This window comes from Ammodytes marinus (assembly GCF_949987685.1).
Source record: "Ammodytes marinus genome assembly, chromosome: 18".
NCBI classification, from domain to species: Eukaryota; Metazoa; Chordata; class Actinopteri; order Uranoscopiformes; family Ammodytidae; genus Ammodytes; species Ammodytes marinus.
The window spans coordinates 11825251-11851799 of NC_137222.1; the positions used below are offsets into that span (position 1 = coordinate 11825251).

Genomic DNA, 26549 nt, shown 5'->3' on the forward strand with positions numbered 1-26549 from the left:
GTGTCCGTACGCACTTAGGACACTTTGAAACTACGATTTCAGAGTCCAGTGATTTCATGTAACGTTAGCATCAGAAGAATGCATTAGCTGATTTTTATATAGCCAAGGTCATAAGTCTTCTTAAGTGTATAGCAACATCAGGAGGCACTCTACTTAGAAGACCTATCTTCTTGGGGCTTATTCATCTTATTTTATTAATTCCCTCATACATTCAACCCCACATTCCCTCGCCCCCATCTGCACGCCCTCTGTGACTCACCCCCTATCTCCCATGCATTAGGGTCTTGGGTAGATTGATGGCTAAATTGCCAGAGAATATAAAGCCCATAATGCTATAGATTTAGGATCATTGCCGGGGATTGATTTTTTTTTGTGGAAGCTAAGAGGGTGAAGCCACTTATGTCAATGCTAATGACCATTTCCACTAGCGTTTAGGAGAACCAGCCCCCCCCCATTATCTAAAAGCTCACATTAAGGGCAAATATGATTGGGATATGGAAGTTGCGTGCAATTCGAACTCGCCTCGGGATCCGCCGGTCCACTCCCTCTAGTGCAGGGCTGGGATCTAAGCAAACACGTGTCTCTGGACTCCATTGCAGCTTGATCTTATTTTCGGGTTGTTTGAAATGTATTTAAAATCGTTTCAATTGCAATCCATCACAGAAATCTGGCCCAAGGAATTTGATACGACCCACCAGAGCTGGAAATAGAACTCGACGAGCTCAGCACTTCCATCGTTGCACACACAGTAGAAACAACAACTGGCCTGAGTCAAAAAGTGTTGTGTTATAATTTACTCTGTAGCTTGTTTATCACATTTAGACTGTCCGGGAGTTTGGGGTTGGGTTGGATTTAACAAAGTTAAGCTTTCACAGATTGATCTAGAGAGGTTGCACTCTATGCCTGCTGCTGCGAAGGACAACTCCCCCCCAACTCTTACAGCGGGAGGAGCATAGTTTTCACAGTTCACCGAGGCTGACCTGTCTACATCTCTGGGATACGCTTCTCCTGAACTTCTTCTGAACTTCTTCTGTCTTGCTTGATTCTGATGTGTGTTTTCCAAACTTTTTTTACGCTAACCCTGCCTCTTCTCAGACATGACATATTGATGTAGAGAGAGGGGACTGTGCGCACACAGCACACAAACACTCCAGCAAGGGCAAATGCTTCTACCGCTCACACCATTGGAAATACTTGACCCCTTGACTCTCTCGAACTTCAGCCTTCCCGGAACGTGATAATATATTTAAAGGCTGTTGAAAAGTTTGGATTAAATGTAAATAAATATCTTCCACGAGAAGTAGTGTAGAAAAAATGTACCTTAGGCTACTCTAATGATGACATCAGTTTTTTTTTGTGTAATGCCCGGATGACGGCATCCTTGTCTGAGGTTGGAAATCTGCCATATTCAAAGAAAGTAATGGATGAAACACAGACAATGATATCCTGTACAATGAAACCCCCTTCCTCCTCCCTAGCTCTATGTTGTCATTAAAGAGTAATCTGTGTCTGTCCGGGCTTTCCTTTCGGAGCCCACCCACCCGGAGCATGGCTTTTTTTTTTTTTACTCTGGCTAGTGATACTGTAGACTGTAGCTCGGATGAATACAAAACTCTACAGGATGGGTTGAAATGGGCCATCAGTTAGACTGGCTCTGACAGGCACCTCCCCTTGCTCCAGCCCCAACCCCGCGCATCCTGTTGCCTGATTACATGTACACACCAGCCCCATCTATCAAGCCATTGATTTTGCTGTCGGTCCACTTGTCTGCCTGTGGCTCTCGCTCTCTCTCTCTCCCTCTCCAATAAGGACTTCATTGTTTGTTTAGTTGTTTATGGATGTCCCGGGGAGACTTGGAATATTATGTGTACCAGACACTGCACTGTCTCCCGTGGCTGCCATCATGCATCCATGCTGCTTTTTTTATTCACTTTTTCACTTCAAAAACATGACCCAGCCACAACAAAGCCAATTAAAAATAGCCTGTTTGGGGCCAACAATAAAAAAAAAAAACATTGTTGTGGAAGACAACTGTCCAAATCTCTGTCCTTCAACCTTTTTTTTCATTTCCTGCTTTCCTAACATAATTGTTCCCTTTTTATCCCATGCGCTACCCCTCTCCATCCGCCCTCCCACTGACAGATGCAAGGCTGTTGCTTCTATTGACTTGGTAGGAGTCCACACTTTATCAGTCCCTCCATTGCCCCTCATCTGCCAGCATCCGTCCTGCTGCTGCTGCTTCTGAGGCACTAAGCCAGGTTGATGGATCGCAACACTCCCTCACTGAACCTCCATACCCCCCACACTACCTGCCTCCCTACCTCCTCTAGTCCTATCATCCATCTATATACTCTATACACAGACCTAGAGAGGAGGGGCCAAATCAAGAACGATCGCTTCCCCCATGTCATCACTCCTACTCATGAGTTTGTCGCTGTCTCATTTGTTGAGTTTGTTTTTCTGTTGGTTTTAAATTTGATTTTCATCATCCTTCTCCCTTCAACTTCCTCCCCTCCTCCTCCTCCTCCCTTTTCTGCCCCACCCACAATCCCTCCTTCCTCTCTTTCCAAGGTTCCTTGTATCAGAAGTCCTCTGAGGCAAAAGACAAGAGTGATTTGGGGAATTCATGTGAGTTATTGTTTATTTTAATCTTTTTATTTTTTATTTTTTGTTCTTTATTACTTTATTACATCATTTCTACTTTCATTTTCAAATGTCTGTCTTTGTCTCTAATCTTCATTGGCAGGTTACGCACAAGGAATTTACATTCACTTAAAGCTGGGGTAGATGATTTCTGATTGGTCAAAGTTAACATGAGCTGACACTTTGACCAATTAGAGCAAGGCTCCGATTCTCTGTTCTTATTGGCTGTTGGGACTGTCCATTCACTTTGGCACGACTTTGTTGGTGTAGAGGGTGTCAGGGAGGGACCATAGGGGAGGGACCAAAGAGAACAAGTGGAGCGGTTGAGGTATTTGGATTCGAATCTCTATCCCAACTGCCATTTTCTCCCCAAATCCTCCACCCCAGCTTTAATACTTAAAGATAAAATATAAATAATATAACTTTTTTTTTTTTTAAATGGCAACATTTTATAAATGGTATATTTTCACAACTATCTAAAACAAATTGTCCGTGTTCTTTCCCGTCAATCTATGTTCCATTACTCCTTCTTGTTTTTTACACATTACCAACTCATGCCATTTTCCTTCCATTTATTTTTTCGTTCTGTCTGTTCTCATAACGTGCCTCTGCCATCCAGCTGCCCTGTTTACAGCGATGTTACTACGCCTTAACTCAGAGTGGACTCTCAGCCCTATACACTGTTGCTGACACTGTCCCTCGCCGTCGGCCCGGGCACAGTATCCAACAATAATTTGTAACCTAACCACTTCCCGTCATTCCCCTGAATATTTCCCTCTCTCTCTGTATCCCACACTTCCTTTTGCAAATCTCTCCATCCTCACAGAGAGAAACGGAGCGTTGAATAATCCCTTTCATTTCCATTTCTTGTACTTTTTCCCTTTCCCCGACAATGTCTCATGCGTTCAAAGGGATGTATTAATCTAAGTAATACATTTTAATGTGTACACTTTAGCAGGTCGCTGCCTTCATCATCAAAGCGTGGATGGAAGATTGTTCGACAGAGAGGAATGTATGTTAAATAACTGCAGGGAAGCTTGGGCAGATGAAGCACAGTGAAATTACATTCTCAACCTTTTCATCATTGCCCTCCCTGCTCTGTCTTCTGTTCGTGTGTCTGTGCTGGAGGAGGGATTACAGGCCTAACATATATATGAGGATACATCTTGACAGTCCTCTTTAATGTGATGTCTCAGTTAAGGCTGAGTAGAGAGGCTGTGTCATTCTTTGGAGGGGGAATAAAGTCTGTGAAATAACTACAGTAGTAGTTCAGCACGTAAAAAAAAAATTGACATTTTTTTAATCACTTTTTATCCTGTGAGCGAAAGGTGATGCCCTGGTGAAGGTCATACCCAATTAAAATTAAAATTAAAACAGACTACCTGGTTAAAGGTGCACTTGTTTAATTCAATTCAGAAATTCATTTATATTTATAGACGTCACAGTCATGACTAGAGGAAAACAAGCTTTTACTCTTGGACTTATAAATAACAAACAACTCGTGTTACACAATGACACCCAACATTGTGTGGCTTTCAGATGTCACAAAAGCACTTCCGTCTCTTGCTCTTGCTCCATCTCCTTCCACTCCTTACTCCTCCTTTGTGCAAGAGAACACAAGAGACACAGATTGAGTGCCATCTGCATCTCTAAGACACATGAGGCTAATTTACACAAATGCTCAGCCATCATGCATGCCCTGCTGAAAGGGCTGCACATGGATCCACAGTTGATGCTGCCATCTACTGGTGCACATTCTGCTCCATTTGCATAACAAAATTATGTTTGAAAAAAATATAAATATTTTAAATTAAAAAGATTCTCTTTCTCTTTCTCTTCAAAACTACGTTATAACCGCATAAAATAGAATGCATATTTTGAATGCTTAGGTCTTTTTGATTTCTGATTTTGAACCTCTCCCCCCAAGAACACGTGTTGCATCCGGCATGCCCTCAAGCATCGCTCTACCTGTGAAGAAAGAGTTTCTCTCCATTTGTCAACTTGGTGACAGACAGTGAAGGACATTCTTTACCAAACACCACAGAGGGTTCAGACTGTCATCCATTCATAGGACTGATCTGTAATAATGCGTGCCTGTCGGAGTCTGCGCTTCCAAAATCCACTTTATCCTTGCCAGGCCTACTAATCACAGAGGTTTCTCCAGCTGGAAAGTGGACAGAAAAAGACTCTGCGAGAGAGGGGAGACAGAGATGAAAGACGATTTGAGAAATGCATGCTGCTATGTCTAGATCTTATCTGCAGTCAGTGTGTGTGTGTGTGTGTGTGTGTGTGTGTAAGAACAAAGACACAGACAGACTGAACTCCCAACACGCTGCTGAGCACGGTAATTTGAAGATAGATGAATACGTCTATATCTCCGTCTTTGCCACCTTTTGATCTCACTTCTGAGCCTTCTCGTTAGGACAGTGTGTCATTGGGTTGCACTGGAGCAGCCGTCCTGATTAATCGGGCCATTGAACACAGAGCTTAACGTCATTATCTGTATTTTTCTTGTTTCTTATTATCTTTGCGATTGAGTGGGATGCAAGCCCTCTCTAAAGCACAACACAGTATGCCTCCATATACGAGGAATATTAATCTGTGGACACACAAGTTACGGCTCTTTCATATGCTAAGCAGATTTCTTTGCCAGTAAAAATTCATTTGTCTGAATGTTAGATGGAAAAGGCCTAAAGGTGAAAAAAAAGACCCATGTTGTTTGTCACTCAGTCGGTACATGCATCATTATCCTCTTTCGCTATCGATAATTAAGAGTGTCCTTTATTATTTCATCAACACACAGACTGTTTGCCACAGGGGACGAACATTAATCAAAAACACTTTTCAAAGAAAGGAAAGGAGATGCATGCATGCATTTATTTCCCAGTAGATGTTTATTAATATCCGGCTCAATCATTTAAACCAGGATATGAGGTCTGCTGATAAGGGTCTTCATCCCCAACTATACTGCATATTGAGGGAAGAAGGCCTAACTCTATTGATGTGAACTTATGAGATGTTAAAGGGCTATTTTTCTCTCTTGTCTTTTGTCTCTCTTCCAGTGGCCCCCAGTACAGACGATGTGGCTCTGTATGTGGGCATTGTCATAGCCGTGATCATGTGCCTGGTTATCTCTGTGGTGGTGGCACTCTTCATCTACAGGAAGAACCACCGCGACTTTGACTCTGACATCATAGACACCTCCGCCCTCAACGGAGGCTTCCAGCCAGTCAGCATCAAGACCGCCCGCAAAGGTAGGGCAGAAGAAACACATGTTGTTGTTTTTTTGTCATTGTGCGTGTTTGCTTCTATGCAAGAAGAGTGTATGGGACTGTGTGTGTATGTTTTTTAAATGCAGACATCTCTGTCTTGATTTTACATCATAACCAATGGGGCTCGGGCTTTAGATTTTGTCTGATACTTGTGACGATACATTGGTTAAGTCTCGATACAAGACGTTAATTCATTTTTCTCTTACACAAAGAAACATGATCATGTAAAAAAAAAAAAAATTAAAATAATAATAAATAAAAAATGTAAAACTTGTTTTCAAGCTTGCAGATGTTTAACCAAGATTAAACAAACTTGATGTTACAAATCTAAATATTGTCTCGAGCAGCAACACAAGAACTAATTGATTGAAGCATAGTAAACAATTTAGTCTACAAAAGCTACATTTGATCCTAGCCTTTTTGTATTCGAAAGTCTTTGCTTCGTGCTAGAGACACATTGTCGTTGGTAGCGACAAATGTATGGAGTTGCACTATACCCTGCTGTAGAATGGACACCTGTGTTCTGAGTCATTAGGGATGGCTTGCATTAGCAACCCATAGTATTAACCCTGCTGCGATACGCTTGACTCAGCCCCTTGCTGCTCATGTGTGTTAGCGATGATGGGAATGTAAATGTGCCCTTTTGACTGGAGATGAGCAGGGAGCGTGTGAAGGGAGTATAGACAGAAGACAGCATGTTTGTGCGAGCGAGGTGAGGAAATCATTAATATGCGTGTCGCTGTGATGGGAGGCCAAACTATGCCCCTTCATTAAGGCATAATAAGGCCAGCCTGTATGTCACATATTAAACTGTAATTAGACCCAGGCTGATGACGCAGGGCCTTTAAAGCAAAACCGCAGGGATGACGACAGGTGGCAGAGAGCTGGACAAAAAGACAGGCAGGGAAACGGACACGTCAGAGTTATTGTGTTGGTCATTGTAAGGTTTTGATAAAGGAGAAAGAAAAACTTAAAAAATAGCAGACAGCAGAGGCAGGAAAGTAAGATGATTAGAACATGACCATTTAGAAGGATGGACGACAAAAATAATTGGTTTGGAAACAAATTCCCAGCTTGTATTTAAAATCTTAGCTTGTCGTCATTGATATATGAGGGAGTCTCAAACTCAAACCAATGAAAAATAATCTGCAAAAAACAGGCATTTTTTTTGAACACACTTAAACCATAGTTTAAAAGGATTCAAAGACAACATTTGAATTTGTCTGTAGCTGTTGCTGTGGACTGTTCTTGCTTGTGCAGGCTGTGAAGATGGTGTGTATATGGTAAAAAAATACATTCTCTCCCATTTCTGAATGCATAACAGTAATGAAACTTACTCTCACTAACATACAGTAAGCACTGACTGATTCAATAGCATCAGTAGTGATAATACAAGAACTACTACTAGGGATACCACTACAAACAGCTGCTGGACTATAAAATAAAAAACTTCTTCCAGCCATCTAGCAAGTCTTATTTCAACTTTTGTGACTTTCATTGACGTCTGTATCCCATATAAAACTTTGTGTTGTTGGAAAGCAGAGAAGTGTATATTGTATAGGACAGAGAGCTCCCAATGTCATCACTCCTCCACCCACTCACATCCCAGCCAATTGAATATATTTCTCCCTGTACCTTCTGGGTAAAACCGAGTGTTAGTCAAACCATCTGTTACTCGTGAATCACAGCTGTTTCCTTTAACTTCTCTGACTGACTAATGTTTCTTGATGGTTGAAGTGGACGTCCCTAATGAGTGACAAACAAATTAGTTTCAAAAGGCAGTCTTTTCTAATTGCTATGCCAACACTTCGTTTTCCTCCCCGTGGTGGTTACCTTGGTTACTAGTTCTCTGCATTCACAATTGGAGAGAGAGACAGTATAGGCTACATGAGTGCCCACAGTGTAAGGAAAGAATACTTTTTTCTTAACTCTGCTCTCCTTTTACTTCACAGCAGATCTCCTTACAGCACCGCCTGACCTGACCTCTGCGGCCGCCATGTACCGCGGACCCGTCTACGCCCTGCACGACGTGGCTGATAAAATCCCCATGACTAATTCCCCTCTGCTGGACCCTCTGCCCAACCTGAAGATTAAGGTGTACAACTCCTCGGGCTTAGTGACTCCGCAAGACGACCTAGGGGATTTGGCCTCTAAACTTTCGCCCAAGCTACCACACTGTCTACTGGACAACAGCGACAGCACCATGGGCCGACGCACGCAGACAACCCAGACGTTACTCCGAACCCGCGATCCATCCTGCACCGCGCTGGGCTCATTCAGCTCAGCAGGGGGACAACTGATTGTGCCCAACTCAGGTACTAGCCTAATGACAGGAAGTGTTCTGGCATTTGTTATTTTGGATATGTCATATTGCATTAAAGGTGCATTATGGAGTTTCAGGAGAAGGGGATTTGTTCACATTTGCAACGCCTGCAGTTAGTTTAAAAAACATTTTTACTCTACATGTAATACTTAGTTTTATATAACGCTAAGAGTAACATGTGGATAAATCAAAACTAAATTATTTTGAGTAACCTGGAGCCAAAGGTAAGACTAGAATATGTTTGCAAACCAAACTGTGAGCCCTGCTGCTGTAAACAGCAACAGTGAAACAGTAACTTTTCAGGAAGCTTTATAACTTTAGACAGTGTTCCAGGGATCACATTTTCCTGCGAGGAAAATGTGTTTATTAAGTTATGAGAATATACCTTAGAAAATGTTCACTCCTCTGACACATCCAAAGTTACATAGTGCACCTTTAGGATTGACCTGTTTCAACAGAAAGTGTGTCACATTTTAGGAAGCTATGATATCATTTCAGGGGACATTTTAAAAGTGAAAATCCACCTTGAGACAGAACATGCATATAGGTATTTGTGTGCATTTGTTGTCACATTGTTGACATGCTGGCAAGCAGGCTAATCTGTGATGCAGTTTAGAAAGTCACTTTATAGACTTAGCTCAAGTCAGTAGATAATGGAGATATGGAAACATTACAGCTTTATAAGCAAAAACCCCTTTTGGGTATCATATCTGAAACATATTTTTATCAATACAAATGCTTAAATGTGCTGAAACTAATAATGAATATAGGTATGGTTGTGTTCGATGTATTAGACCTGAGCTGCCTCTATTACGCTTTATTACCCAACCAGGATACCCTTTAACACACACAGGTGGGAATGATATGCTTCACCATATGTAACCTATCAGCGCATTGACGGCACACAGTGTGACATGTGTTGATGGATACCTTAGGTACACTACCAGTACTGACGTAGAAGGTGTATGGTTTCAGGCAGCCTACATTAGCCATGCTGTCCTCACTTCAAACACATGTGGGCTGTTTGCAACGTGCCACAGATGCATGTTGACAGGCGTAGACAAACCAGCAGGGACATTAAAGGATACACGGACTTCTCCAGTTTCTAAAGTTTTTCTTTTCGTTCGTCTTGATTCCTGTAAAAAAAAAAAAAAAGAAGTCCTCAGACTCTGGCTGTGCTTAGCCACCTCATCATGTTACATAGGCAGCGGGAGAGGAAAGCACATTTGATATTTGATCAGTTCGTGTGTGTCTGGGCAATGGAATATCTTGTGGTGCTGTCAGTGTGGCTGTTTGGTGTTTTGCATCTTAAAAATGCAGCGCAAAAAAAATGCATGTCTTTGAAGCTTTGCTGTGTGGGGGGGGGGGGGGGGGGGGGAGAGTGGCAAGCGTGCGAGATACGTCCCCATGGCAGAGCTGTGATTGCCTTGCTAGCTAGTAAAAGGGAGCTGTCTGTCACCTTTTGAAAAGTTCAGTACAAGGGCATGGGAAATCAATGAGCTATCTGAGAACACCCCCCTCCAGAGAGAGAAAGTTTGTGTTTGTGTTTGTGTGTGTGTGTGTGTGTGTGTGTGTGTGTGTGTGTGTGTGTGTGTGTGTGTGTGTGTGTGTGTGTGTGTGTGTGTGTGTGTGTGTGTGTGTGTGTGTGTGTGTGTGTGTGTGTGTGTGTGTGTGTGTGTGTGTTGTGAGAGGGGGGGGGGGTATATTGGTCCTAAAAAAACACATTGGACGGGACATCACATCAAATCAATCTGAAATGGAAAAATGTATATCTTGCTGGCTGCAGCAATATGAGAATGTTATGGAGAGTAGAGTTATCATTGATTTTAGAGAAATGAAATGTCACATCATTTCCTGATGCCATAGGAGAAGAGCACCAATCGTTTTTACATCTGGGGCTGAGAGGGATGGCAACTATTACTATGCTTGCCTTACAAAATATACTCATTACAAGTAAACGTTTGTATGTAAAGCACTATGCACCTTGATTTCCATTTGTAGCGAATATGTATAGTGTGTAGCAGAGATTCACTATGTAAATATGTATGTGTGTTCTTAGTTTGCATACTTGAATGCTGTCGCTGTCTGTGCTCTCACTGAATTTATACCTAACAAAAACAACTGTTTAACGCAATAATGACAGGCATCGACAGCACAAATAGTTCCGCTCTACCTGACATCTCACGACTCTGTCTTACCTATGCCTTGTTTGTTTGTCTGTGTGTGTGTGTGTGTGTCTGTCTGTCTGTTTTGCGCTCCCCAGGGGTGAGTCTGCTCATTCCAGCGGGGGCCATTCCTCAGGGCAGAGTGTACGAGATGTATGTGACTGTTCAGAGGAAGGACAACATGAGGTATGCAGTGTGCCGCCTGCCACATCAATGCCCCTAGAGCTGTGTTTACCCCTGTCAGCTACCTCCATGTCACCCCCATTCACAGAGACTGCTGTCACATCACCCGCTAAACAAAATGTGCTTGTGTGTGTGTTTGTGTTATTCTCTATTTTCCAGGCCCTCGGTGGAAGATGGCCAAACAGTGCTGGGCCCGGTGGTGAGCTGTGGGCCCCCCGGAGCCCTGTTAACTCGTCCCGTCATCATCACCATGCACCACTGTGCCGTGTGTGATGGCTCACAGGATTGGCTGATCCAGCTCAAGAGCCATTCGCAGCAGAACCATTGGGAGGTGAGAGGCAGATGTAATGCCAGCGACAGCAACGCAGAGTTAATAAAATGATAACTCTGCCACCTAAGAAATTCACAGATGTGACCTTTGCATCACATAACCCACACTGCATTTGGTTGGATGGAACATTTGCTCTGCACAGGGGGAAATTGTATAGTGAAAAAAAACAATATGATAAAATGTCATGCGACGATAGATAGTATATGTAGCATAGAGGTGTAGGGGATCAACTTCCCCTGCTTTGTTTGTGCAGCTCGGCACTCAGGAAAAAAAAAAAAAAACGTGTTGCAAGCAGGTGCTGAAATAGTAAACCTCTGATAGCAGGGAACAGGGTTGGGACTGTTTTTTCCCCCAGACTGTTTTCTTTTTATGAAAGACTATTTTTCTTTCCGCGTGCACTGTTGCGTGTGTGATTGTGGGTGTGTGCGCGCGTGCTGCGTTTGTGTTTTTTGAAGCACTGTGTGCCTGCAAGCTCCATCATTAACAGTGCTGATGATGATAAGTCGGCTTGCTGAGGGCAGCAGCAGTGTGAATAGTTTCTGCCTATCCTTTCTATCCTTCCTGTCTTCTTCACCTACAATGGCCGCGTTTCCCAGATTCGTTAAGAGCCTCTTTGGAACTAAGTGCTTCTTTGGAGCGCTCTTAAGAACGCTGTGAAAGAAGAATGCGTTTCCCAGATGCGTTCTTAGCGAAAGAAGTTCTTTCACTAAGATGGAACTGTAAGATGGAGCTGACCCACTCTTTCAACCTTCTTAGCGACCAAATCGTCAGTGATCATGCCGCGTCAGGGAAATTTATTTCCTCCACTTTTCGAAATAATAAAACAATGCTCAATGCGGACCTGGCGCAATAAACATAGACTAATAGTAGAGAAAAACATAGTTTTAATGAATTAGACGTTTACGTTTTCCACACACGTGAGTTTATAGTACTACTACACATACAAAAAAAACATATCAACCTCTTCTGAGGTCCAACAACCCCCAGCCCCTACCCCTTTACCACCAGTCACCAAGCAAGCACTGATCACTAAACCATAAACCCACAACCACCACATCACCCATATCAACTCTCACGCCTGAAGGCTGAAATAAATAAACAGAACCAGCAGATGTAGGCTGCATGTAACGTCCTGCACACTATTATTGCTGCAGTGTCCGGGTGCTTTACCTGAAAGTCTGGCACTGGAATGCTGTTGAAAGGGCGCACAATACGCACACATCATTAACCTACGCTTAGATAAATTACAAATTTCCTGGGACTTTTTGTTGCTTGGTTTGACACCCTCATTTCAATGCAAAATGATCCACACAATACATGGTTGAAAAGAAACCAAAATAGTTTATTGAAACCATATGGGGGAGGGGTTACTCCGCGCTGTCTTTACTGGGTGTCTGCATCACCTGCAACGAAGGGAGATTGATTAGTGAAACCTTCGCACTCTTCCATTTTGTTTGGTTCTAGAACTCCTGCCTCTTCTTCCTCACAGCACGCCAGTCACGCAGACCACATGGGCTGGAGGGGGACATATTTTCGGCTATGGCCTGCCTAACACGGTTCTTCACCGTGATGTTCTTTTTGCCCCTTTTTCCCCGAATAAAACTCCCCGGTGCTGCCAGACCTCGTCCACTAAGACGCCCATCTCCTCCGCGGTAAACGACGGTGCCCGCTTGTTTCTTTTGCTGCCGCTTTCTTCCACTCTCACATGTGTGTGCCTATATCCATGGGGTATATATGCGCTAATGGGCTTGATTACTACTTGGATACACTTGTTGCCACACGCACACACCCGCACCCCCCCCCCCCCCCCCACCCACACACACACGATACATGCGTAGCCTAATTCCACCTGTGTGGGCGAGACCACGGGGCGCTGTGTGTGACTTATGCTCTGATAAAGAGGTGGGTGATCGATTCGCCTGGCATCGATTTATTCAGTTTCAGCACCACCGCGGTGGACAGCTCCCACTAAGAACCTTCTTTTGCTTCATCTTACGCGTTCTCCAAAGAAGGCACTTAAGATGGCATCTGGGAAACACCCGTATCTTAGCGCTCCTTCTTAGGCGAACCCTTCTTTCGACCCTTCTTTGGTCCCAAAGAACGATCGAATCTGGGAAACGCGGCCAATGTCTGACACACACACACACACACACACACACACACACACACGCATACACACACACACACACACACGCATACACACACACACACACACACACACAAACACACACACACACACACCGTCCAATTAAAAAAACAGACCATTACTAGAGAACCAAAAACAGCTAAGAAACAGTGCAGCTGCCATGTATCTCTCTCCACAACCTTTATCAATAGTACACCTCAGATAATTGTACAGATAAATAAACCTTATTATAGGCAGTTATTACTGTATATTTCTTACCTGTCGATGGAGCATTTTGGGGTAAGTTGTTCTGTCTCTCTGTTGAAGGAAGGAGAGTGCTAAGACCTTTTTACAATATTAGAAAACGAACCACAGGCGTTTGCAGAGCAGCAGGGTCTACTGTCTATAGCAAGCAGAATGAAAAACCGTTAAAAGGCAATAAGGAACACAAAAAAGGCTTCTTTCTCTTAGGAATTTAGAATTTAAGTCTTTATTTGGGAAAATTTTGAAGTATGAGTTGCAGACAGGCATACTGTACAGGCCAGTCACATATTGAAAATCTGACTACTTAACACCAATCTATATTTAATATATGGCCCTCTGTCAGACCCTCATTGAGTTGTGGCTTGAAAAATATCACATTCAGGAAGTTTTTGCACAATCTCCACTGCTGATGTGCTGATATGTCTTTTTGGAGCAGAAAAAAACTGGCCCCATATGCCTTTGTGACATTGATGAATTACTCCGGGGCAGACAATAAAGCTCAGTGTAAACTGAGTATGACTATTGATCAAGGGCAGAAATCTGCAGGCTGACATTGGGAGAGGGGGGGACGGGACTCCAGTCTAGATTTGTTCATTAAGATCAGAAAAGCAATGCTTTATATTTAACATGTGCATTAGTGTACATGCGCACGCAGCTGTTGTGTTTACTGCTGCGGTTGAATATAACACCAACATGAAATAGGAGCGGTTCAGTGAATGCTACACATCCTTGCAATTTAACCCCCAATATAGAGAGGCACCAACTAGCTTTCTTCCAGCTTTTTTAGAGGATTTGATGACGTGTGCGCTCATTACAGATATTGAGGTGGACAGATTTCCATATTTCATATATATGAAGAGACTTGGTTCCCCCGTGGCGATGACGTGCGTGCTATTGATTAGATCTCTGCAGCTGTCAGTAATACAGAAGGTAATATCCAAGGTGATGGCAGATTCCTTTATATGAGCTTCTCTTCCCACTGGGTCTCCATACTTCATATATGTGAAATATTGCTTTATATGACATGCTCTGTCAAAACGTGTATTCATCACTGCAGTATAAGCAGACGAGATGAGCTTCTCCTTTATATATTTATATATACTGTATGTATAAATGTATATATATATATACAGTCATATGAAAAAGTTTGGGAACCCCTCTCAGCCGGCATTATAATTGACTTTGCTTTCACAAAAAAAATATAAAAGTGGTATGTCTTTAATTTACCAGGAACAGCTAAGTACTGGGATGTTTTCCAAACAAAGATTTTTTGAAAAGCAGTATTTGGTTGTATGAAATAAAATAAAATGTGAAAAACTGGCTGTGCAAAAATTTGGGTACCCTTGTGGTTTTGTTGATTTTAATGCCTGTAACAGCATGTAAAACTGATGACTTTAAACACACAGTTGGTTGGATTATGTTGTTAAGCCTTGAACCTCATATAATTGTCTGTTTAATCATGAGAAAATGTATTTTAGGTGCCTAAATGCAAGTTGCACTTCTCTTTGACTCTCTGCTGAAGTGAAACAGAATGGGATCATCAAAACAGCTCCCAAAAGATCTGAAAAACAAAGATTGTTTATTGTCATGGTTTAGGGGAAGGCTACAAGAAGCTTTCCCAAAGGTTTCAATTGTCAATTTCGACTGTAGGGAACGTTGTCAGGAAATGGAAGGACACAGGCATAGTGGCAGTTAAACCCAGGCATGGCAGACCAAGAAAAAAACAGGAGTGGCATAGGTGGATGATTGTGAGAATGGTTGCACACAACCCACAGATCACCTCCAAAGACCTGCAAGAACATCTGGCTGCAGATTGTGTATCTGAACATCGTTCAACAATTCAGCGCAATTTGCACCAAAACATCTGCTTTTTATAAAGACCAAATAACTTAATTTTTGTCTCATCAGTCCAAAGCATTTTCTTCCAATATCAAGCTGGCTTGTCTAAATGAGCTTTTGCATACTCCATGCATCTGTATCTGTGGCGTGGGCGCAGAAAGGGCTTCCTTCTCCTCACCCGGCCATACAGATGTTTTGGTGCAAATTGCACTGAACTGTAGAACCATGTACAGATACACAATCTGCAGCCAGATGTTCTTGCAGGTCTTTGGAGGTGATCTGTGCGTTGTGTGCAACCATTCTCACAATCCGCCGCATATGCCGCTCTTGTACTTTTCTTGGTCTGCTAGACCTGGATTTAACTGCAACTGTGCCTGTGTCCTTCCATTCCCTGACAACGTTCCTTACAGTAGAAATTGACAATTGAAACCTTTGGGAAAGCTTCTTGTAGCCTTCCCCTAAACCATGACAATGAATAATCTTTGTTTTTAAGATCTTTTGGGAGCTGTTTTGATGATCCCATTCTGTCTCACTTCAGCAGAGAGTCAAAGAGAAGTGCAACTTGCATTTAGGCACCTAAAATACATTTTCTCGTGATTAAACAGACAATTCTATGAGGTTCAAGGCTTAACAACATAATCCAACCAACTTTGCGTTTAAAGTCATCAGTTTTACATGCTGTTACAGGCATTAAAATCAACAAAACCACAAGGGTACCCATATTTTTGCACAGCCAGTTTTTCACATTTTATTTTATTTCATACAACCATATACTGCTTTTCAAAAAATCTTTGTTTGGAAAACATCCCAGTACTTAGCTGTTCCTGGTAAATGAAAGACATACCACTTTTATCTTTTTTTTTGTGAAAACAGAGTCAATTATAATGCCGGCTGAGAGGGGTTCCCAAACTTTTTCATATGATTGTATATATGAAGCAGCAGCCTACTTTTCCACTGTGTGTTCTAATTATCCCCCAATAAGGAAGCCCCAGTGCCATCCCCCCATGGAGCAGTTAAAGAGTCTAATGATCAGCCATAATACTGCTGTTAAACGGCTCACAATAAAATACTGTAATTCCTCTTCTGTCTCTCATAATAGGCCGAATTAATGCCAATGTGCTTCTCACAGGAGTGTTTGGATTAGCGAAGAAACAGAGAGACAAAGAGAGAGAGAGTGAAAGATGGAGAGTGAGGGAGAGAGGGAGAGAGAGAGACAGAGAGAGAGAGAGAGAGAGAGAGGGGGAGGCAGAGAAGCGTCTTCACACCAGACAGTCTTAATGAAAGAGAAATATGTCCTGGCATTAGCGCTGTTACAGGGGTCAATTACGAATGGTCTGGCTACTCACTCTTCCATTACCTCACATGCACAAAGGCAGGGTGTCAGACATCAGTAACACACACTTGCTAAGTGTAATATCCAAAGGCCACAGCTTATGTGGGAAGGCCGTGACCCTTAATTGTACTTCACCACTTAAAATTACATTTCAAATTCAGTCCGGCTTCAATACGACGGAATTGAAATGTTCTGTGAAAAAAAAAACTGAACACATTAATTGAGCAGGAAAAGAAACCAGTCAGTTTTTTTTCCACAACTCTGCTTCCATCTGAAAACGAAACAATGTGAGTCAAGAATGTCAACGTTTCAAGAGAGAGAGCTGTCCAAGTTAATTATGATTGTATTCACGTATTGAGTGCAACGCTACAGGCAAGCAGAAATGTTCTCATCACAAATGTGACGAATGAAGTTTAAGTGCACGTTTTTATCAACACACACATGCACTGCATCGATTATGTCTCCAAAACAAAAGCTGAATAAACCAATTTTCCCTCTGACTTTCAAAACATGCAAATGAGGGAACAAACTGTGACTCCTTTTATGCTTTTTTTTAATGTAATGGCTACGCATTATTGGTATACTTAGCGTTATGTACAACAATGTACAATGAGATCCTTCAAATGACTCTCTGACTAATATAAGTCAAATTGAGCTCATCTCGCTGTGCCTAATTATCTCCTTCTTGAACGGCGAATACATTAAAAATGCATTTTGTCGTTCATAAGATTGAGAAGTCAGATAAGAAAAAAACATTACATTGGATATAGAAGAACACAAGTTGGATTTTCTATTATAATATTGTGGGTGGCTTTATCATGTCCTCTTTTGTTTTCTCATATTATTGGGTATTTTTCCAACTCGGCATGTAAAATAAATTAATTAATTAATCTTGACTACTGCTTTTTTGTTTTGTTTTTAGCCCATAGCTATCTCCCACACTCATGTCACTCCTTGGCTTTTCCTCCTCTGTCCACAATAGGATGTGGTGGTGGTTGGAGAGGAGAATTTCACCACGCCGTGCTACATACAGATGGATGAGGAGGCCTGCCACATCTTAACAGAGACCCTGGGCACCTACTGCCTGGTGGGCCAATCGCTCAGCGCCTCGACCATCAAGCGCCTCCAACTAGCCATCTTCGGCCCCGTCACCTGCCCAGCCATGGAGTACCACATCAGGGTCTACTGCCTGGACGACACGCAGGACTCTCTCAAGGTAAGATATGCAGAAGAGGATGTGCTTGTGGTGTAGTGGTTAGAGCGCCTGCCCGTAGATGCTCAGTACCTCAGACGCAGCAGACCACGGGTTTCGAATCTGGCCCGTGGTCGTTCTCTGCATGTCATTCCCCTCTCTGCCCCATTTCATCTGCGTCTCTCCAAACTGTCAATTAAAGCATAAAAATGCCCAAAAAATAATATTAAAAAAAAAGGAAATTTGCATACATTCTTTTTGTCTCTCTGTCTTTGCCAAAAGGTCACCAAAGCAGAAATTGAATGTGTTTTCGAAAGCATTAATGATAATTTGCGAATGCTTAATTTTGACTGCTTGAATTGTTAAAGTGTTTGTGTTTGTGTGTGTGTGTGTGTGTGTGTGTGTGTGTGTGTGTGTGTGTGTGTGTGTGTGTGTGTGTGTGTGTGTGTGTGTGTGCGCGTCCGTGCGCATGCATGCGTGGGCGCATAGCAAGCAGATGAGATGTGGGAGGTGGAATATGAAATCTTTGTATTGCAATGTCACACATGGGTTTGTGCATTTGACTAAAATTGTTGCTCCTAGAAAGATAGCTCTTAGCTTCTGCCCAAACTCAAAATAAGCCACATTTACCACCCCGACCCCCTGCCGACTCTACTGTTTTCTTCATATGTTTAATACCATCTACCTACATAGTGGAAAAGATAAGGAAAGGATTATTATACCGCGCTGGGATATTAAACATGGTTATTAAGTTTGGGGTTGGGTAATGAGAAGTGATAGTGATCCGGCTGCTGCAAGGACATTGGAGTCGGTTTCAGATGGCAGGTCTAGATTTAGGTTCATAAAGCCCTGAGGAGGCGCGATGAATTCACTATAAAAAAAACATTTCATTTGTCATGGGAGCATTTGCAAAAACAATCTTCTGTAGCAAACAGGATATAACAACAGTTTTACAACAGCACAAAGGCTGACACATTTGTATTTGGGGATCAGTATTCATGGTTTTCTTATACCATATATATATATATATATATATATATATATATATATATATATATATATATATATATATATATTGTGTGTTTTCAGGAAGTGCTGCAGATGGAGAAGCAAATGGGTGGAAAGTTGCTGGACGAACCAAAGACTCTGAACTTTAAAGACAGCACCCACAACCTGAGACTCTCCATCCACGACGTCCCCCACACATTGTGGAAGAGCAAACTACTAGCCAAGTACCAGGTAAACTGCTCATACTTTATGCCACTTTTGGAGAAAAGAATCAACGTTTTCTTCACAGTCCTTTCTAACAGCTGAGGAAATTCTTCTACCCTCTCTACCTCTCTCTACCTCTCTACCTCTCTACCTCTCTCTACCTCTCTACCTCTCTCTGCCTCTCTCTCTGCAGGAGCTTTCCTTTCAGCAGGTGTGGTGCGGTTCACAGAGGAACCTGCACTGTTGCTTCACCCTAGAGCGCTTCTCTGCCAGCACTGTGGACCTGGCCTGTAAGATATGTGTGCGCCAAGTGGAGGGAGAAGGACAGATCTTTCAGCTGGACACCACACTATCGGAGGTAGGGGCCGAGACCAGCCTAAGCTCGTCCATTTCATTTATAATGCCTTAACTGAAGTTAAAGACGCTACGAGGAGCTTTTTAATATTTCTGAAACGGTCTAATTTTTCCTCCTGGTGATCATAAATTACATGTAACAGCAAACAAGACCATGAGTGCAAAGAACGCCATTTTTATATAGTTTTTCCTAATGCCTTTGTCATGGGTATACGCTCACCCAGGAACAACAGCTAGCGTAGTAAAAACACTACCGTTGTTGTCCAAAGGGGGTGCAAGAAAGAACACAAACCGAAAGATCCTCTGTAAACTTTATTATACGTATGTCCAGACAGGAGAAATACATAACAAAAACATCTAATCACCTGAATTTTTCTTTTTTCAATCAGCGATGATACATTTCCCTCCAGTACTTTGCGCTCATTGTCTGACATGCTGTGACAATACCCATGTATGTCTTCTTCCTGTCTTCTTTGTGAAATGTTCACAGAGGTTGACAGGTTGAAAGATCCCCTTGGCCTTTATTATAGTCAAAGCTATGACGGAGCAGAGGAGGGAATAATCAGCCCGTAGTCGTGCTTCACAAAGGCCATCTGGCCAGGAGAATAGAGCCTGAGCGCACTGGCTTTGTGCTCCGTAATGAGATGAATTACAGTTACATGCAGTGCAGAGCCCGTGTCCCTGCCCAGCCTCCACTCATTTGTCCTTAGGTCTTGTTCTGGCTTCAGTATCCCAGAGACCCCCAGCACTTAATCCTCCAGATGCAATACACTTGAACATCACTCAAGCTTACATCGAACAATGAAGGGATGGCAAATGAAATGAATGATTTTCAACAATTTTATACAAGGGAGGAATTTCTCGCTCTGCCACAAAGCCATTTGAGCTACTTTATGTTTCGTTTTGTGAGACAACGGTTGTTAAATTATGCTTATGCGGACCCACACCACCACGAATAAATGTCAGTGCTACAGACTTTGTTGCTTCAACTTCTCTCTCTCTCTCTCTCTCTCTCTCTCTCTCTCTCTATCTCTCTCGCTCTCTCTCTCTGTAGGATTCCCAGAGTATAGACACGTCCCTGCTGGACCCGGCCAGTAACATCACCACGCTGGTGGGGCCCAACGCCTTCCGCATCCCCGTCTCCATCCGACAGAAGCTGTGTGGCAGCCTGGATGCGCCACAGACCAGGGGAAATGACTGGAGGATGCTGGCCCACAAACTTAACCTCGACAGGTGGGTAGAGGATCACAGCAGGGCCTGTCTGTCTGTCTGTCTGTCTGTCTGTCTGTCTGTCTGTCTGTCTGTGTGTCTGTCTGTGTGAGTTAAGGAGTGAGACAGTGACTCAGATTTAGGCCGCAGGAACAAGCTCATTATGCATTATGTAATGGAGAATTAAAAAAAATATTAAAATGCACAAACAAAATTTACTTGTTTTAATAATCAAGCTTATTGTCATGGAATGGGGACATTTATTATCCTTTTTTTTCATGACAAATAGGCGACAAGATCACATGAGGAATGTAACTGTAGATAAATTATTTGTTTTTATTTGATTTTGTTCGGTGGGAAATGAGACTCACTTTGATAAGCATCTGTTGAATTGAGATTAATTCGGCCAGACTGAGTTGAGACAGGCGGAGAGAGATAGATAGAATGACACGGCTCTTTTGAAAGCGTCGCCGTCACCCATGTGTCTTTGGTAGTCGTGTGTGTGTGTGTGTGTGTGTGTGTGTGTGTGTGTGTGTGTGTGTGTGTGTGTGTGTGTGTGTGTGTGTGTGTGTGTGTGTGTGTGTGTGTGTGTGTGTGTGTGTGTGTGTGTGTGTGTGTGTGTGTGTGTGTGATGACAGGGACAGTTTGTGTCCATTTATAATATGATCCCAGCTCACCGGGGTGGCCTTATCACAAGCAGCAGCTGCAGATTGGTGAAGACCACTGACAGCGTGTGGCGCAAGAGAAGAAAGGAGAGCGTCGGGGGAGAGACTTCAAGCAAACTCTCATTCACACCCCACAGTGATGATACATACAGAACAATAGTGAATAAATAGGGTTTGTTAGTATAAAGAGATGGGTTTATGTGTGTTCATTTTAAATATGAAAACAAACTGACAAATGGATAAGGATAAAAACCTCTGCGTGGAAAATAGAACTTTAAAATATTTATTTCTTTGTTTTATTTTTATTTATTTAAAGGGACACCTTAAAAATGCGGAAATTGTTTGTTTGTTATTTTTTTATTCAAAATGATCATTGATTCTTACATCACAGACACAGACGTGCTATGGAGTCTGTGGAGTCCATCAATCTTAATAACCACACACAGCTTCTTGTCATGTCCCCTATTGAGCACAAAGCAGGAAAATAAATGTAAAGAAAAGAGAAAGAGAAACCGAAATGTTTATATTAAAAGATGCCTGTAGAGATGAAAGAGCTCAAAAAAAAATCTAATCCAAGTCAACTCATTCATCCCTGTTAACTATCTACCTTCTTATTCTAACCCGTCACTCTCCTCACTTTTGTCACTGTCAACCCTATAGGTATCTGAACTACTTTGCCACCAAATCCAGCCCAACCGGAGTCATCCTGGACTTGTGGGAGGCGCAACATTTTCCCGACGGCAACCTGAGTCGCCTGGCCCAAGTACTGGAGGAGATGGGTCGTCACGAGAGCCTCTTTCCCCTAGCAACCGATCACTGACAAATGCCCACCAAGGATGGGGACATTCCATTGGAGGAAGAATTTACAAAAAATTTTAAATAAGAGAGTTGGAAGCCCTAAAAGCATGAGAGCAATTAGGCATCAAAGTGACAAATGCACCACACGCATCCACAGTGTGTGTGTGTGTGTGTGTGTGTGTGTGTGTGTGCACTCGATAGCAAGAGCTAGGTCTTACTCAGCCGTGACCCAGTTAAACATTGGCAACAAAGGGGGTGTATAAACTTGGAGGGTAAACAACAAGAATCTCTGCCAGTCATTTCTTACTGACTGTTCCCCTCCCTCTCTCCCTCTATCTCTCTCTCTCTCTTTTTCTCTCTCTCCCTGGTACAACGACTTGATATTTTTGTCTCTCGTCTCCTTGGAAACAGCTGTCCGGTTATTTGGTTGGACTACATGTGCGAATATGTGGACGATGCCCTTGCCATGGACAAGTCTGAGTAGGGAGACACTCTCTCCGGAGAGGTCATAGGATCAAAAGGAGCAAGGGTTTGGATAAAAGCAAGTGTGTCTCTTTCACTCCGCAAAAAAACAATCTCCATAGCAACTCCGTGGGCGAGTACGTGTTCTGTGATAACATAGTATTTAATAATATGCCTATTTATACATATCTTTTTGCTTTTCTTTTTTTTTGTATTTGATGCTGCCTGTTAAGGGGAAACGTTGCAGTGTGCTCACATTTTTCGTTTCCTCTTTCATTACGTTCGACTGTATCATAGCACCTCCTGGTGGACACTTGCAGAAATGACTCATCCCCGTCAGCCACATATGACATGTACAGAAGGAAATCAATGATGTAATCATTTTTGCAGATTTAGTGTTGCTGTTGTAACTACTATTAATAACTTTTTTTCGTGTATAATTCTTGATTGATTTACATTTATGTGCGCTTGTTTTTAAATTAATTTGTTTAAGTCTTAAAAATATTTTTTATAAGTTGCATTTTTTTATGATTTCTCTTTTAATTTTTTTTGCATGTTTTTTGTTTTTGTTTTTACCAGGGTCAATTGCCTATTTAAACCAGTCTCATGCCCCAAAGTAGAGGGTGATCCAGACTATTTTCCCAGTAGAATAAAGTTCATGACTGATACTGATGATTTGTATGTTGTTAAGATGATATCATCTACATTAAAGAGACCAGGGCAGTGCGGAGAGGTCGACACTGTAGGAGAAGGGAATCAAATAAGTATATTTTTATAGGACCAATGCAACTGAATAGAACTGCTTTTTACCAAATAAATTGACATAAAGTGTACAAGGTTGCATTTTTTTTTTCAGAAGGTGATCATACTATAAATCAGTGTCATTTCTTGTGTTCTGAACTGAAAGACGTTCATCTGATTTTGGAGGAGAAGGAGAGATTTTAAACCCCCACTTCTGTGTTTTTACATTAATGACAGAAGCCATCAGTGTCCTAAGAAGACACAGACTCTGCGTTAAAATTAGTGGTAGCTGTAAATGCAACATTCCTTGAATACAGCGGCACTTGTGACTGTTTAAAGTGTTCTTGGTTGGTTCTTTATTTTTTGTTCTTTATATTTTAAGGGTGCTTGTCCCAGTTTTTTTTTAGTAAAGCTGTCTATGCAAAATGTTGCATCTTTCTGAAACAATCTGAAGGTTCTCACTGGGCTAGCCTTTGCATTCCCTAGTTGTTGATTATTGCTGTGTATAGTGAGAATGTAGCCCGTCTGTTTTTTCTGGCACTCATGATGTCCCTCACAACTGCTTGCATTTCATCTTGTCAAGTTATTGTACAAAGTGTAAGAAAGAATTTTTAAGACTAATAATAAATTATATTTATATGCAACATTGAAAAAAGGAGCTTCGAGGATCTCATTTGTTTGACTTGTGGGATTTTAAAAGACCGCAGTTATTGATATAAACAGGCAAGCCTTCAAGACACAGTCATTTTAATTGGGGGAATGTTATCCAAATCCACTCATACACTCTCATGAATCACATATGTACAGATTAAATAAGGCACATGCCATAGTGGTAGAGTGGACGGGACATATTCTGTACACAGATACATCATCAAAAAACACATTTTTAAACATCCAGCAAGGCAATAATTATCAATATATATTTCAGCTCAACTATGAACAAATGAATTGTGTATGGAAGAAGAGACAATGAAGGAGAGCAAAGCCTCACGCATTAATGGCCTGGAGGAAAAAACCCAAAATTCACAAACTCCTCAGTGACCAGAGTTTTGTAACCAGAGGTCCTATTTTTAATATGAAATGTACATAGGAATGCTATGTAAAAAAACATAAAACCATCTGTTTCTGCTGGAAGTTTTATCATTAATTTAAAATAGCTCTGCTTTCCTTTATAATAATAATCACAACAATAACAATAATAAAAACAATAATAAGAATTATTGCCAATGAGGTCACTGAACTTGAATTACATATTTTTTTTGGATGGATGACAGTCCCCTTGTGGACGGAGTTGTCAGTGACTGAGTGAAAAAATAAAGAAAGATAAAGGCAGCAGTGACAGTACAAAAGACTGCACATGGAATACTGCTGTATGGCTTTAGAATGGCAGAGCAGGAGCTCCCTCTGTTTGGAGCTGATCAGAGGGGTATTTAGTCTGCCTGCCCCACATGGACAATCCGGACTTGGCAACAACTCCGCTTTCACAGAAAGCACAACAACTTTAACGCTGGTTCTGAGGCAGAGGTGGATCAGACTATGATGGGAGAGGGCAGATCTTCTCCTCAAATAATAAATCTCTTTCTGTCGTCCATTATCGCTGGCGTTCATCCTCCCTGTCAGTTTCCTTTGTCCTAGCGTTCACAGTCTCTTTTCTATTGGCCAGTGTGAGTGGCGCCGTGCCAGTGGCAGTGACAAGTCTCTGGTAATGATGAGAGCAGCTCTGAATGACTGGCTGTCACAGTTTGATGTCTTGAGTCTCTAACAGCTTGGCCAGGCTCTTCTTCACCCTCAGAGCTGTGAGGCGAGAGGCCGGGTTGTGAGCCCAGCACTCCGACATCAGTTTCCCCATCTGCCGTAGACACTGAAAAAAAAGCGATCTGTAGTTATTTTTTTATTCAGCTCTTTAATGAATCAGAAATACCATTCCCATGTTTAACACTTAAAGGGATTACAAGGAACTTACAAGCCCCTATTAACAAGAGTGGTAGTGTTTTTAAGACATCAGTGTCTTCCGTTCTTTAGATCTTTGTTAGCGTGTGCCAGCGAGCGTGCATTTGTTTGGGAAGAGGGTAAAAGAGAGACCGCAGTGTGCAACGCGATGAGTGACTACGTAAGGGAAGCAACACTTTGATTAAGTATCATTCAGGAAACATAGGATGTCCTGGGCTGCCTGCCCTAAATAGTTTTGTCTAATTTTGTGGGGAATCGGACCCGAGCAAAGGCATTAATAATGTGGAGCGTGTCAGGGAGGGACCATAGGGTAGGGACCAAAGAGAACAAGTGGAGCAGTTGAGGTATTTGAATTCGAATCTCTATCCCATCTGCATTTTCTCCCCAAATCCTCCACCCAAGCTTTAACCATAAATAAAGCCATTCATCAAACATAAATTAAGTATTTTGATCATATGAATTTTTAGAAAAGTGGTGTACAAAACCATTTAGAATACCTCATCATTGCTCCAGCGATTAGGGAATGAAGGTCTTTGTTTCTTGATGCAGACAACTTCCCTCATGTCCTCATAGGAAGGGTCCGTGGGCACAAGGTCGTGATAGGGCAGCTGATACTCCTCCAAAATGCCTTCAGGAAAAACATAGATACACGTTTGAATCGGTGGTATCATCAAGAAAACATCTATTTCAAATATAGCTCAGGCTTAGATTATAAAAAGTTTATTTTTTTCCTGACCTCCAGATATGCAGCGTCGGGCCATCTCCCAAACGATGAGGCCGAAACTATACATGTCAGCCATTATGAAAGACTGGAAATAGATCCTGATTAAGGTCTCATCCAAGACTTCAGGAGGCATGTAGCGCTTCGTGCCAACTAGTAGGTTGGGAGGAATATCCACCTCGTTTGTGTCACTGAGGAGAAAAAAAAACAAAATAGATTAAAGATATTGCTGGAAATGTGAGATATATACTCCGAAAACTACCTGACAATGACAATTTTAAATTAAATGTTGCACCTGTTAAACTTGACAGCCAGTCCGAGGTCTGCTATGCAACAGGAGCCGTTCTTTTTCACCAAGATGTTTTTGCTCTTCAGGTCTCTGTGTGCTATGGCGGGTTTGCCCTGCGTGCCGTAGATCTCGGTGTGCAGGTGACAGAGGCCCGATATGGCGGAGTGGGCCAGTTTCAGCAGAGCCTTGACGTCTAACGAGTTGGACTTGAGGTAGTCGTACAAAGAGCCGTTCTCGTGGTAGTCTGTGATTAGGTAGAGCTGAGTCCACGAGCCGGTTCCTTTGATATCTGACGCTATGAATCCTGGGAGTTGGAGAAAGAAAGAGGGGATGAAAGGAACACTTTGGGTTACATTTTTGGGAATGTATCACTTTGGGGGTGGGGGGGGGGGTTTATCCTACAATGTTAGCTGCTGATGTTAAATGGAGAAACTGTTCACACACGCACATACACACGCACGCACACACACACACACAC

The 26549-nt window shown here is 42.3% G+C and overlaps 2 protein-coding genes across 3 annotated transcripts in view; one reads left to right on the forward strand and one right to left on the reverse strand.

Moving 5' to 3' along the window:
• unc5cb (unc-5 netrin receptor Cb) overlaps positions 1-23674 on the forward strand; it is a 121609-nt gene extending 97935 nt beyond the window's left edge. The window contains exons 8-17 of one of the 2 annotated variants that reach the window (XM_080046189.1): positions 2572-2628; positions 5706-5897; positions 7868-8230; positions 10502-10589; positions 10746-10917; positions 17461-17694; positions 18760-18909; positions 19076-19240; positions 20291-20469; positions 21771-23674. In XM_080046189.1, the coding sequence (XP_079902315.1) occupies positions 2572-2628; positions 5706-5897; positions 7868-8230; positions 10502-10589; positions 10746-10917; positions 17461-17694; positions 18760-18909; positions 19076-19240; positions 20291-20469; positions 21771-21930 (1760 nt within the window). In that variant the 3' untranslated portion in view covers positions 21931-23674. The remainder of the gene's footprint in view (positions 1-2571; positions 2629-5705; positions 5898-7867; positions 8231-10501; positions 10590-10745; positions 10918-17460; positions 17695-18759; positions 18910-19075; positions 19241-20290; positions 20470-21770) is intronic. The other variant, XM_080046190.1, reaches the window with a different exon arrangement.
• A 215-nt stretch (positions 23675-23889) lies between these two features.
• The window catches only part of bmpr1bb (bone morphogenetic protein receptor, type IBb), a 56728-nt gene continuing 54068 nt past the window's right edge, over positions 23890-26549 (reverse strand). Inside the window, exons 11-14 of the mRNA XM_080046700.1 lie at positions 26078-26375; positions 25798-25973; positions 25559-25689; positions 23890-24972 (exon numbers count right to left, since the gene is read on the reverse strand). Of these exons, the coding sequence (XP_079902826.1) occupies positions 24847-24972; positions 25559-25689; positions 25798-25973; positions 26078-26375 (731 nt within the window). The 3' untranslated portion in view covers positions 23890-24846. The remainder of the gene's footprint in view (positions 24973-25558; positions 25690-25797; positions 25974-26077; positions 26376-26549) is intronic.